This window comes from Aulonocara stuartgranti (assembly GCF_965226115.1).
Source record: "Aulonocara stuartgranti genome assembly, chromosome: 1".
Taxonomy (NCBI): Eukaryota; Metazoa; Chordata; class Actinopteri; order Cichliformes; family Cichlidae; genus Aulonocara; species Aulonocara stuartgranti.
Window position 1 is genome coordinate 16,747,083 of NC_138939.1, and position 14,584 is coordinate 16,761,666.

Consider the following 14,584-nt stretch of genomic DNA (forward strand, 5'->3'; position numbering starts at 1 on the left):
TCATAACAACGTTGGATTAAACTATTACAGCAAATTAATCTAGTACACTCAAGTGTATGTTAAACAGCCTCTTCTAGCTCAGTCAGCACTTTGTTTGCAACCAAGTGACAGAGTTACAAAATACATTACAGGATTTGTATCTGTTAGCATCCGGACAATTCAGTGTGGAAAGGCTACGTTTAAAAGTATCACAAAAATTTGAAAGTCAAAGCATGCTTTCCACAAACCATCAGCATAAAGCTACCGTGAAACTGATGCTTTTATTCTCTGAGGGCTAAAGTCATCACTGGTGACAACCCTAACCCTAGCCTAAGCTCTAATCATAACCCTGTATTTTGAGAAAAAAATAGGCTTTGATGTGTCTCAGTTGGAATGATCATTTCTTTGTGACTTGATTGCTAAAATCTTAACTGTCAACCTGAGATTAGGGTTTGGGTCACCACAGATAATTTCTTAGGCCTCAGAGGGTTAAACTTGTGCCAAAATTGCATATCTCATCAGTCTTGTTTGTATGTTGCTTGTTTTGTTGTTGTTGTTGTTATTTAAGAAAATGAAACGGATAAATATAGGCTTTTCTACCAAATGTACAAGTTGTCAGACTTTGCAAAAGTATGTTTAGTCTCAGTTCACAATAGTTTCCCTACGGTAATATTTTCAGACTGAGCCAGAGTTGATTGAGGAGACAAATGTTGATCGTATCATGGGACCGCGGGGATACATGTATGGACGGGGCTTGAAAGGCCACTCAGAGACATCCACTCTCAGCTCGCAACCGTCGATTGATGAAGTGCGACAGCAGATGCACCTGCTGCTAGAGGAGGCTTTCAGTCTGGCTTCAGGGGGGCAGTCCACATCTGGAAGGCACTCCCACCACCACCAACCAAACCACTACAACCCTGCGCCGCCTCCCCTCCCTTATGCAGATGTGGTGACCAGTGCACCGGGTACAATGAGCTCTGGACAGGGAGGCCTCCAGTGGGTGCCATCTTATGGTACAGATATGTATCAGTGTAGCCTGCCTGAACCAGTAAGTTGGCTGAGAATCACTTGTGCTCTCTAATACCTGTAATAAAGAAACGTTAACCCTAAATGGCTTTCACAATCTGTTTAAGGCCTTTCGCTTCACCCAGCTTCCTGAGGCCATGGGTTCTCCTCCCCCTTTACCACCTCGCACTGGGCCCCCTCCTGGGACTTCTCTAAGACGGTAATGCTGAAGATATACACGAGCACAGCTGCAGACAGACCGTCATACTGCTGCCTGTATTTCCCAAAACCCATAAGATATTCAACATTTATTCATATTTAAATGCATATTCAGGGACTAGATAGTCACTGGGTGATGTACTGTGGCCAGCGCGATTTTAGGGCTTGTGTAAATTTTAATATTGGAGCAGTGCATTGAGAGATGGGAAGAATGTTAATAAGGTGCCCACTTTTTCACTCAGCATGTGTCTGCCATCTAGTGGTGTAGTATTGCAGCATGTCTTTGTTTATTGCCTCTCCAATCTCTGTCCAACTTAGTTCCACTTCTGACTTGGGGCCTAAGGGAAGGAGCTTAGAGACATCTGTCGCTGAAATGCAGAGTCAACATGACAACAACCCATATGGGCCAACCACTAGAGCAGCACTTCCATCTATCACTGCAGAGCAGCCTGTGTCCAACTACTCAGGTAAGCATAACAAGGAGATGACTTTGCATTTTAAAAGCAACCCACAGTGTGTTCCAGTGTGCTTAAATGCCAACATTACTTTGTCAAGAATGGAAAAATATTTGGACAAATTAAAATGCTTGAGGTGAAAAGCTGAAATCTATGAACCCACAAATGAAATGAGTCAGTGCCACTCTCTCTTCTCTATTTTTCACAGGAAACCCAATCACGGCTGTCTATGCCATCCCAGCCACGAGGCCCGGTTACTCAGAATACTTTGTGTCCACACCGCCCACCTCCTACCACAGTCCCTCTTGGATGTCTTATCCACCTGAACCCGAGGATGTGCCGCCACAGTGGGCAGATTCTGTAAGGAAGCTCATTTTGCCCGAAGCACCCGAGACTGCAGAATAATTAATGTACAGCGGTAGAATGTCGTTACCAGATGTCGGAATTAAACAGGACAGTCCGGCTTAAGCTGTTGTCCCATAGCTCCAAGAGATCCTTGGACTAATAATTAGATCTTTAAAATAAACTCCTCCAAATGAATTTCTTGAAGGATTAAGAATAAGTCAAGACTCTGAACAGGTTAGAGAATGGCTACAAACATAACATACATGTAAGGTTGTTTTTTTTGTTTTCTCTTATTTTCATACAGTTTCCTGAAACACACTATTACTATGATAAAATATATTAGATAATATTAAAATGCTTCTCCATAAGTTCAATTCAAGCCCAAAGAGCCATAAAGCGTGGTACTGAACTGACATGAATTAATAATAAAAAGTCGCGTAGTTGGGATACCCCTCCCCATTAAACATTTTTTTGTCCTTTGTCTCATTATGGAACTGACATTGATCCAAAACACATTTTCTGCCCAGTCTTTAACTTTGAAGATGACTGGAACTCACTTAACTTAGTAGCTGTTAAGCACAGTCCTAAATGTTCTTTGTTTTTCATTACAATTGGAAAGGCTCCATTTGTCTTGTTAGATGTGTTATTGCAACCCGTGTGGCCTATGTGTCCCTCCCTCCCTGCACTCTCCCTGTTTGTATGAAATGTTTTTTGTCTTTTTTTTTTTCTTGTCTCTTTGCCTGTTTCAACCAAATGCATTCATGCAGTGTCTTTTTGCAGAACCAGTGTCATTTAGAAACCATTTGCTGAACTGAATTTATGGCTGGCGTTGAGTGGACACAACAAAACACTGGGGTAGTTGAGCACATTTCTTAAATGAACACCTTTTTAAAAAATTTACTGTTTGCTTTTTTTCCCTTTTTTTTTTTTAGTTTTGTGGTGTGTAATGCTGACACTTAAAATTTGTGTCTTCATGCAAGAGTAGATTTTTGTTCGAAGCAATGTTTGAATCAAGTTGCATCTTAGTTTAATATTTTTGTAGAGCTCCACACTCATTACTTTCCTTGTTACGTTGGTCCATTTTTTGTATATTTTGCGTTATCACCCATTCTTTTAAATTAGTGGTTCAAGAGAAACTGTTCACTCAGCAAGATGGAAAACTAACGAATATTCTGTCTTCTAACAAAGTCATCTTTAGTGGGCAGTAGTAATGATGTTTCTGTATTTCTGATGTCCTGTTCATCTTGTTTTTCAGGTGCCCCTGCCTGGGTACGTAGAGGCTTTTCCTCATCCTCGCTACCCACAGGGGAGCCCCACCAGGCTGCCTCTGCAGTATAACCAGACACTGGAGCAGCCACCACCTGCCCCAAGCACATCATCCCAGCAAAGTCTACCCCAGGTGCTGAAGGACATGGACAGTATGCCCCTGAGCAGCCTCTCCACCTCTGCACTTGTGCAAGCGATCCGACAGGAGGTGGCAAAGCTAGCGAAGAAGCAGAATGACATGTTTGAGTTCTAGGTTTGATTCTGCTCCCATGTGTGCAGGACATGCACACAGTGGTGGCATTCCTATGGACAGATTTTTGATGTTTGTACTCTATAACAGACTGATGTTCTTTATCCACTGATGATCCACTTATTGATTTCTTTTCATACACCATTGATGTTTTTTTTAGCTCCTGACTTTAGGGAAATGAACAAAAGATTATTGCCATCCTCTGTTGATGATGTCCAAAGTAAGTACACACATCTCTCTGTAGATATGTCAATAGGAGACGCTAAATATGGAAAATGTCTTTTTTTCCCATGATCTCAATTTTTTTGGTAATCAGAGTTAATTGAGAAGAGACAACCCCGTAGCGTTATTGTCTGTACTGAGAGGACCAAATTCTTCCTGTCAGATGGGTAAGTATAAACCACAGTGTATATGAGCATGTACAGTATAAGGACATTGTGTATCTAATCTCCTTTTATAGAACGTTAGCTTGAACAAGATGGGCTCGATCAATATCTGCTAATATCCGAATCCATACAATATCAAACCAGTGCATCGCTTTTTAATGTTTGTTTGCAGATCACATAATAACACCAATAACAACAAATGCTTGTTATCTTTGGTGGACTAATATTGTTTTTCTTTATTTAGTTTAAACTAGTTTCTTTAAATTAAGAAATGGTTTAAATACAGTGAATGGGTATTTGTGTTTTCAGTTTAACCCAAGTTAACATGACGATGCATCCATGATGATGTGACTGATGAACTGTATATCTCCGTGTATGCAAAGTGAGAGAATCATTCATGACTGCAGTATTTGTTGGGTGTTCAAAAAGTAAATTCACTTGGTTAGCATTAAGAGACCTTTCCTTTGAACAGTAATAGGTGGTTATTATAGTATATTACTGTTGTCAAATACTTAACCATATGTTTGGCTTTTTTAATGTCGAAAACACAAACACTTTGGCTTTTGCAAACCCAAATGAACAACTTTGAAGTCAAATTTATATGCTCAGCTGGATTTTTATACTTTATCATTTGCCGATGATTCAGCACACCTACTCTACAATTTCAAATCCTTAAACAAAATCCAGTCTCTTAACTTCTAGTAGTATCGGCATCGTTTCTTGTGAAGTTCAACTATAAAGATAGTGAGTATATGCTTGTTTACTGCCCCTAAAGCATCTCGATGGTCTCAATGAGCACATTTAATGAATAAAATGCCACGTTTGTTTAAAGTACTGACACATAATGAGGTTCTGCATCACCGCTCCCATTCAGAGGTTTAAGCGCACAAGCCATCGTGTCATGGTTCAGAAACAGTGTTCAAGATGAACATATCACTGTGGATCATCATTGTGCCCTGGAGTCATGCTATAGAAGACAATTACCTTCATTTTTTTGGGAAGTTTTCATATGTAATGAAACTAAGCCAGGTCATACATAACAATATAAAACATGTCTGCCAACCTTGAAAGTTAAAATGTGAGTATTAATGATAGTGATCCAGGCCCAGTAAATACAGGATATATAGTATATAAATTTACAGGTTAAATAAAAGACCAAGCCTTGAATAGTATAAAGGACACTTATTACAATTATTTTAGCAAGGACAAGAAGAAAGGCGGTCACGATTATTCTCTAGAAAAATGAAAAGAAATCCTGCTGACTTTTCTAATGGGATGGGTTTAATTTAGCCATCTTTATGAACTTTGTCAGCCTCATGTTAGGACACCATATTAGGCCCCAAAACAAATGTTTAAAACTCCCATTGAAGGAATTCTTTCCTCATATTTCACTGTGGCATGAAAGGCTCTAGCAGGTTAGTTTGAACTCTTCATGCATAATTGCTTGCACGGGAACTGAAAGTGGGACTGACTGAAGATGAGTGCATGTAGGCCTACACCAGGGATGCTGCAATATATTTGTATACACACTGAGATGGTATAGATTGCCTACTTTTATTGATATTCACGTGGAATGCTTTGCTGATTATATTCTGATCAATGCTGTTGTGGGTAAACAGTCAGTGGTGACATAAAGAGTGAAGATGCCTTCAAATCATTGTTTCCTTTTATAGAGCAGTATTGCTTTTTCAGCAATCCTGGATGAATTTAGCCTTTTTGCCTCATGATTACTTAAAAAGTCTCCTTCTTTTCCAGTAACTGTTATTTTATACTCATCCCTGTTGATGTGTATGTAGTAATGAAGAAATCTTGTCTGTCCTAAACTCAACACAAACTGTCTGCTTGTTTTTATTAATTTTACTGATTATTCAGACAAGCACTTGTGTCTTAAAAGCTGTAGGTAATACAGTGAAACCATTTTTGTGAGTACCAGAAGTGAAGACCTTTCCACATTCTCATGCTGGATATCTGAGAAAACTTAGTGATATGAAACAAAGGGGTTTTAGGATATTATTTGATTTGAAAAAAGATGAGTATTTATTCTCTAAAATTAAATGCAAAGTGAACTAAATCTATTAAAAAAAAATCAGTGTTTTTTTTTCTTCCAGGCTGGTTTCTTATTTCTCTTCATCTGTTTGACCTTGTTAGATTCAATGATCCTCTCATATTACTCTGACAGAGAGATGAAGAGAATGATTGAGAGGGACAGAAGTTTTAGCCCAGATGATTAAAATGGAATAAAAGGTTTTATTTGGAGAGCAAATCAGTCCCTCCATCGTTTTTTACCCCGAAAATCAGTTTACCTGTCGAGCATTATCGAAGCGGTCAGAGCAACTTATTGTGTAACCATGTGTGTAGTTGTTATCTTGGTATCCTAATTTACTACATGTTCCGTAAGACATGCTAACATGGAGACACAGACGTGGTTGATGGTAATTCAGAAAAACAACAGATGGTTATAAATGTGTAAAGTAACTTGTTTTCATAGACTGCATGGTTGTGAGCCAACAGCTTTTGCTGTGTGCAGCCACCAGAGGCAGCACTACGCAACTGATTACAAAATTGAAGCTTTCTTTCATTTTAAAAGTTTTTGGGCTCAAATAGCATGACAGCCACATCCATGATTGCCATATTGCCAGGAAATATATCTCTCCTGTAAGTAAGTTGCTTATTTTTGAATACCGTAGAAGAAATAAGCTCCGTAAGCTAACACAGCTGATTTAAATGGCTAAATTACCTCATCAGCATGTCTTGAAGTTCTCCAGAGGCCTGGTAATGAACTAATCGTTTGATTCAAGTGTGTTGACCCAGGGTGAGATCTAAAACCTGCAGGACACCGGCCCTTGAGGCCTGGAGTTGGAAACCCCTGTTGTATGGCAGCATGACTTTAGTAGAGATACATAGTATATGAGCAGGGTTCTGGGGCACACTTGGCATATTACTATAGGTGAATTCACCTGCAACAATTGAAAGCTTCAACAGGCCTTAACTTGCATAAACTCAAGCAAATATTTAAAAAGTAATGTGTCTTATAATATAGAAAGCTGTCTCTTGTCAAAGACTTCTTTGACCTGACTCGGTTCTGTAACACATCAGCAAACTGTGGAGCAAGCATATTCTTGTTTGTGTTACCTGCCAGTTCAGGTCCATGAATAAAAGTGTCATTTCTAACACTACTGCAGAAGTTTGCAGCAAGCTCAACACCCATCAGAGTAGCTAGAGATTATATGAGCTAAGACCCAAAGTGCCATTTTGATGCCACTGAAAGTGCTACAGCTGTGACAGGTACCAGTGCAGCAAAAACTATTCTGTCATGTTGACAGGTGAGCATACTCAAATTTACTCTACTCACATATAGTGTTTGACTTTGCACACATACCATTTTTGACAGTTGAGCTGCAGTGAATCATATCACTGGCAGGGCGGATTGAATGTAGCTTTATTTTCCTTCAGTACTAATAACAGTCATAATCATACTGTACGCAAACGCGCGTTCCAACTTCTTATCTGGTGCGCGTCTTTTATTTTGACCCCGAATGCGCTCCTGCGGACCACTTGTGTGCAGCCCTGCCTATAACCATCCCTTTCTTGTTGAAAAAATGAAGTAAAATTACCTAGAGACTCAGGTGTATGTCTTTGTTGGCTATATTTACAGCAGCTGTAGGGAATGGAGTTAAAGTCATTTTGCTTTTCTAAAATCAGAAATATTAACAAGCACTTCTGGCAATGTAGCCTAATATACATTCTACCACAGAGATGCTTTCAGGTGCGGGTCCCAAAACAGAACAGAAGAATCTGAGATGAAATATTTAAAAAACAATTACAGACTTTTACAGAAATTTCTCTGAACTTTAACATAAATTTAACATAACTAAAGAGCTAGCATATTCTTGTTTCAAGGTCAAATGACTTGTGTTAATTCACTATAATACAGTGCTTCTGTTCATATGACCTTATTGACAAAAATACTTATGTATGTCATATTTTATTATCGTCATGTTTTGTGTACCAGCATGAGCGCCAGGCACTGTTGCCTTTTGTATGTATGTGTGTGTGTGTGTGTGTGTGTGTGTGTGTGTGTGTGTGTGTGTGTACAAAAATAATGCATTAAATCTGTAGTTCAGTATTTTACCACTAGGGCTCTCCCTAGTGCCATGCAAACAAACTGGAAATGGTAAATAGGCTTCCAAGTCAGAACACATCTAAATCGCCTTTACTTGCATAAAGAGAGAGCTGCACTGGTAATATGCACAAAATGTTACATGAGATGGACACAGTATCAGGAAAATTATACAAAACTGGATTATACGATACAATTAAGTAGAATGAACCAAAAGTAAACGAAATTTTATCATGTATCAAGTTGCATTTAAATCTTTTTTTAGTAATGCAATCTGCTCAAGAATAGATGCACAGACGGGAATATACAAGACTGAGATGTTTCTTGCCTGTTGTTGCCATAAACATCAGAGTCTCCTTCACTCAAAAATCAAAGTGACGTCTTTTTGTTCACCTTTGTTGTGCAGATTGAAGTATGTTCAGGATCAAATAGCAGAAGGTTGTTTCAGATGAATCTGCTGAGAGTGGGAATTTTGTTTGTGACTTGTAAATGCAATCTTGATTTGTGACATAAGAAAAACCAGGGACTAAACCATAATTCAACTTAAACCAGTGTGATGTGAAACCTTGCAGCTGCTGTGGTTTCCAAATGCACAGTTCAATCCTGTTAGCCCCATGAAAGATGTATATGTATTCGTTAGAAGTTAGACCACCATCATCATTCATATGACACATTCTAAAGTCAGCTCTGTGTCATAACATGTCCAGTTTGTGTCCATATATACTGCATATATTAGTTATCAATGCAAATACACATACACATCCAAATACACATTAAGGTTTGAAGAAAAGTGGGGAGACTTAAAACTTTTGGTAGATTTTAATGAGAATACCAAATCTGTACGGTTCAGATGCTTTTGTCCATCACCATGCTTTGATGTTGCTGCACAATTTTTTAGGCCTCATATCCACACCTCTGCTTTTGTGTCCCCTCTCCTGACTAACTCTTATCTATTTCCCCGAATCCTCGTTTAATTCAATGAAATGCACAACGCATGGAAGCAGTCGTTCTTGTATTTGATATTCTTTTTCCCAGGTAGAGTGTAGATATAGTTAGAGCCTAATTTGTCAGTTGTAATTAAATGTGATCGAACTCTGAAGGTCCATTATCTCTAATAAAGGCTGCTTAAAGTAATTATAATGCAGACTTCTGAGAAGACATCAGCACAGAGATTTGATAATGATCAGTACAAGGACCGGTCAAGGGTGGAAAACAAACTTGAAAGTAACTTAACAAATTTCCTGTGATACCACAAGTGACATTTTCTCACATTGATATTCACAACTATGTTTGCACTTTTAACTCGTAAACTGAATTCTGACTGAGGTATTGCTGGGAGCAGAGAGAATTTGTGAAATGAAGTGTAACTGTTTTGGTATTAGTATGCGTCAGGAGGTCCCGATGAGGCAAATGATACATCACTTCGCCCTTAAATTACCTAATGACAACGGATATCCCCAAAGATAACAATCAGATCAATAAAGTATTCTGATTCTGATTTTCTTCTTGTATCCATATCATTTGATATGGATGAAAATGACACATTGTTTTCCACTGACTGAACTCTTCCCCAGTGGTATAATTTTAATATGTGAACTCAGTGGGTGGTGGATTGAAAGTCAGACTCAGAACCAGACAGACTGAGTCTCATTAACTGAGGCGCCTCTGAACTACACGGTGGAATAGAACGTTAAAATTATCTTAGTGCCTGTCGTGCCTCTGCAGCATATGCTTCAGTTTGCATGAATCATGCGCGTACAGTAAATAAAGCAATACAACTTTTTCTGTGTCAGGGCAGTTGAGCTTTAAATAGACAAACCTTTAGGGTTTTCAGTACAGTGGTTGTGTGTGGTGTGATTCAGGCTGCCATTTCATATTTAGTGTTTTTGCAGTACGCTACTCTAGGGGCTGTCAAAGATACTTAACAGACAAATCATATGATAATAATGTATTGCAGTTGCTGTTACATTTATATGATTGAGATTTGTGTATTTTATTACTTGTGTGACCATTTGAAAATCAAAATGTTATTAACCTTATTAAATAAATTATAAGAAATCTAAATATTTGTCTGGTTAAACTGATCAACTAATAAAGGTATTTCAAGCAAATTAGTTCAAGTTGACATTTATTTTTCCACCAACTTCTCTATTATCTGCCAGAGATAGTGATTAGGAGAGGACCCAGATGCAGGACACAAAGGAGTAACAAACAAGAGCAATCTGTTTAATCAAGGCTGATGATGAGATTTGCGCATTAACAAAGTCCAAAAGGTAAAAACACAAGATGCACAGTGACATAGGTCAGCTAGAGGAACCTAACAGATAAACTAGATGTGGGAGACACTGGAGGATGTATATACAGAGCACTAATTAGAGAAAGAGACACAAGTGAGGGCAGAAAAACAACCGGGGAAAGCAATCAGGGAGAAGCACAGAATCACAAAGGAGGGAGAAGACAGGAAGTAAAACTAAAATTAAACACAAAAGAAAACAAACCTTCAAGATAAAACAGGCAATAGCTAAAGGACACTAACAAAGACCTGAAGAAAATTACTGAATAAGAAATCAGGGACAAGCGAACACAGCAACATAGACTAATACAGTTACTAATAATATACAGGGTGGGCCATTTATATGGATACACCGTAATAACATGGGAATAATAATAATAATAATAATAATAATAAACTTTATTTATAAAGCACACTAAAAAACCAAGGTGCTTGACAAAAATAAAATAGGAAAAGGGAGATGGGAGGGAAAAGAGAAAGGACCTGGCACGTATCAATTATAAAAACCTTGACAATCGTAAGATATAAAAGTAGTACACAAGCATAACAGATAAAAATGTACCAACGCACACCAAGTGTTAACTAGGTGGAAAGGCAAGATTAAACAAATAAGTCTTCAGCCGTGATTTAAACAGTGGCATAGAGTCAGACGCCCGAATAGCAGCAGGAAGGTTGTTCCATAAGACCGGGGCAGCTACAGCAAATGCGCGGTCACCGCGAGACTTCAGCCGAGAACGAGGTTGCTCCAGAAGAATTTGGGTAGCAGATCTAAGTGCTCTGACAGGAGTGTGTAACCTGAGAAGCTCATTGAGGTAGCTCGGCGCCAAATTATTAATGGTTTTGTAGGTGAAAAGTAATATTTTAAATTGAATACGGTATTTAATTGGAAGCCAGTGCAAGCCAGCAAGAACAGGAGTGATGGAAGAAAACTTCCTGCTACCTGTCAAAAGGCGTGCCGCCGCATTCTGGACAGTCTGCAATCTAACGAGAAGGGTGGAGGAAAGGCCAATGTAAAGAGAGTTGCAGTTGTCCAACCTGGAAGTCACGAATGCATGAATGAGTTTTTCCAGGTCAATGTGTGGAATATAGCGCTTAGCCTCAGAAATGAGGCGCAGCTGATTAAAACTAGACCTCACAACAGCAGACACTTGCTTGTCAAATTTAAGCGAGCTATCCAGTAGTATGCCCAAATTACTGGCATAATCAGAAGGAGAGCTAGCAAAAGGCATCAGAGCAGCACACAGTTGGTCACGGGGGATTTTACTATCAAACACCACGATCTCCGTTTTCTTTTCATTCAGGACAAGTGAATTACTCTTGAACCAACCTTTAACCTCACGCATGCATTCACGAAAATAGTGAAAAGACATAGCAAGATCGTCAGTAATCTCAAAATAAATCTGTATATCATCAGCATAGCAATGAAAGGCAAAATTAGACTTCTCAAAAATTGCTCCAAGAGGGAGCAGATATAGCGAAAAGAGAATAGGGCCTAATACAGATCCTTGAGGCACACCACAGTGTACAGGTACCGAGGAAGATGAGAAGTTGCCCAAATTAACCGAAAAAGACCTGTCAGCAAGATAAGATTTAAACCAGTTGAGGGCAGTGCCTCTTATACCCACAGTATGCTCAAGTCTTAGTAGAAGAATGTTATGATCAATAGCAGAGGAAAGGTCCAAAAAAACCAGGATCACAGAGCGTCCAGAGTCAGTGCTTACAAATAGGTCATTGAGAACTCTAAGCAAGGCCGTTTCAGTGCTGTGCCGTGGCTTAAAGGCAGACTGAAATTTCTCTGCAATGTTGTTCGCGTCTAAGTATGCCTGAAGCTGAGAAAGAACTAGTCGCTCCAGGATCTTGGAATGAAACGGAAGCTTAGAGATTGGTCGATAGTTCAAAAGATCATAACAATCAAGATTCTTTTTTTTTCAGAATAGGCTGGACTACAGCATGCTTAAAGGCCAGTGGGACACATCCAGAGAGTAGAGAAAAATTCATTAAGAATAGAATGCTCGGTCCAATTACATCAAAACAGCCCTTAACAATGCGTGATGGGAGAATATCAAACACAGCATTGGTGTTTTTCAGTTGATCAACCAGCTGCTTCAGAGTCGAAAGCGACACGGGCTCAAATTGATGAAAAGTTGAATTACACTCAGAGGAAAAGACAGGATAAGAGGCAGACGAAGAGGAAAGCTTAAGGGATGAAACCTTATCTAAAAAAAGAATTTGAAAACGCTCACAAAGAGCTTGTGAATACAGTAAAGGCATATCAGGACAGGGATTAACAACAGAATTAAAATTTTTAAATAGCATACGAGGGTTGTGACCATTAGCCAAAATGACTTTGGAAAGAAAAGATGCCTTAGCCATTCTAGCAGCAGTTTGAAACTGTGAGCGGCTGGTCCATAACATATCATAAGAAACCTGAAGTTTATCTTTTTTCCACCTCCTCTCATCACGGCGACAGACACGTCATAAGGCACGTGTAGTATCATTTAGCCAGCAACGAGAGTAGGCTCTAGGGCGCTTCATTTTGATGGGAGCAACAGAATCAAGAATAAAAGAACAAACAGATAACAGGATATTAGCACAACCATCAACCGAACAGAGAGAACAGTCGTCAGGTACAGCCAAATCAGAGATAGATGAAAATAATGATAGCAAAGTATCAGCATAACCATCAGATGAGCGAACTGAGCAGCAGTCAGGAATTATAGGCGCCAAATCTAAAAAAGACACAGCAAACTTTGACACAGCTTCAGAGCTGAGTACGCGTAGCGGACGAGAAAGTGCTCCAGGCTGCAGTCCAGCGGCAGATAAGCCAATATCAAAGGAAATTAGAAAATGATCTGAAATCCCAGCGTCATTTATATCCTTAATACAAATATCCAGGCCATACGTAAAGACCAAGTCCAAAATATGGCCTTTAACGTGGGTTGGTTCATTTACCCATTAAAGGAGGTTAAAAGAGTCCATTAAAGCAAGAAAGTCTTTAGCAAGCAGGTCATTCTTACAACAGATGTGTATGTTAAAATCACTAAGAATAAGAATGGAATCATATTTAAAAAGAACGGAACCCAAGAAGTTGGGAAAGTCCGAAATAAAACACTTGTTATATTTTGGCGGTCAATAGACCAACACACATAAAGTGGTCGTGGAAGCAGTCATCTCCAATAACTGGACTTCAAAACTAGCAAAGTTAGAATGGTTGGTGATATTAAAGTCCTGTTTGTGGCACATTAGTATATGTGAGGGGGCAAACTCATCAAGATGGGTGGTGACCATGGTGGCCATTTAGAAGTCGGCCATCTTGGATACAACTTTTCAATAGAAAGAGGGCCATGTGACACATCAAACTTATTGGTAATGTCACAAGAAAAACAATGGTGTGCTTGGTTTCAACGTAACTTTACTCTTTCATGAGTTATTTACAAGTTTCTCTTTGTTCACAGCCATTGACATGTCGAAGAGGTTAACACGTGAGGAGTGGATCGAAATTGTGTTGATATCTGGTGCGTTCAACCAGAAATCTGCTGCAATGACTGCGTTCAGTCATTGCAGCAGATTTCAATGCAAGACACCCTACGAGACCACCCATCTCCCATGCTACAGTTAGCAAACTGCTTGCTAAGTTTCGTGAAACTGGTTCAGTGTTGGATTTGCCAAAATGTAGAACTAAGAAACCAGCATTGGACTAAGACTCATTACTAGAATATAGATAAGACAGGAACAAAATACTTAATGTTAGAAAAACTAGTATTAATAGTATATATGAAATAGTAGACTTTCAATACATAAACTAAAACAGCAATTAGAAACTCAAACTAGCAATAAATAACGAATAACATAGAAAACAAACTCGATAACTTTAAAAAATCACCTCAAACTTACACATCATTGTTTACACATCAGTTTGAGGCTATAGCAGCTAATATAGCTTCATTGTGCTTCATGACAACACAGCAATCTCTTGAAATAGGAACAGGAAAAGTCTTGTAAGTGCTCAGTAGTTAGTGCAATGCTTGTCTTTGTGTTCCTCTCTGTAGTTCATGCTTGTATTTATCCAATTCATGGATATTTCGGTGAATGAAATACAATAAGTTAAGTGTTAAACAAGTGAAGACAGTCAGGCTATATTTATTCACTTTGATGTGTTGTGCTCTTAAAGAAATAAGCTCTGTGCTCATATTAAGGGTTTCATTAAATTTTTCTGGCAAGTGGCTCAAGTGACTATAATAACAAGAATGTGTCCTATTAAAGAAA

The 14,584-nt window shown here is 38.8% G+C and overlaps 1 protein-coding gene and 1 long non-coding RNA gene across 6 annotated transcripts in view; one reads left to right on the forward strand and one right to left on the reverse strand.

Moving 5' to 3' along the window:
• The window catches only part of kiaa1549lb (KIAA1549-like b), a 59,325-nt gene extending 53,038 nt beyond the window's left edge, over positions 1–6,287 (forward strand). Inside the window, exons 18-23 of one of the 5 annotated variants that reach the window (XM_082541681.1) lie at positions 659–1,027; positions 1,113–1,204; positions 1,522–1,670; positions 1,867–2,018; positions 2,784–2,858; positions 3,259–3,344. In XM_082541681.1, the coding sequence (XP_082397807.1) occupies positions 659–1,027; positions 1,113–1,204; positions 1,522–1,670; positions 1,867–2,018; positions 2,784–2,813 (792 nt within the window). In that variant the 3' untranslated portion in view covers positions 2,814–2,858; positions 3,259–3,344. Of the gene's footprint in view, positions 1–658; positions 1,028–1,112; positions 1,205–1,521; positions 1,671–1,866; positions 2,019–2,783; positions 2,859–3,258 lie in introns of all 5 variants that reach the window. The other 4 variants (XM_082541679.1, XM_082541680.1, XM_082541682.1 and 1 more) reach the window with 4 other exon arrangements.
• The window catches only part of LOC309711606, a 47,083-nt gene that overhangs the window by 28,018 nt on the left and 4,481 nt on the right, over positions 1–14,584 (reverse strand). The gene's annotated exons all lie outside the window — the stretch shown is intronic.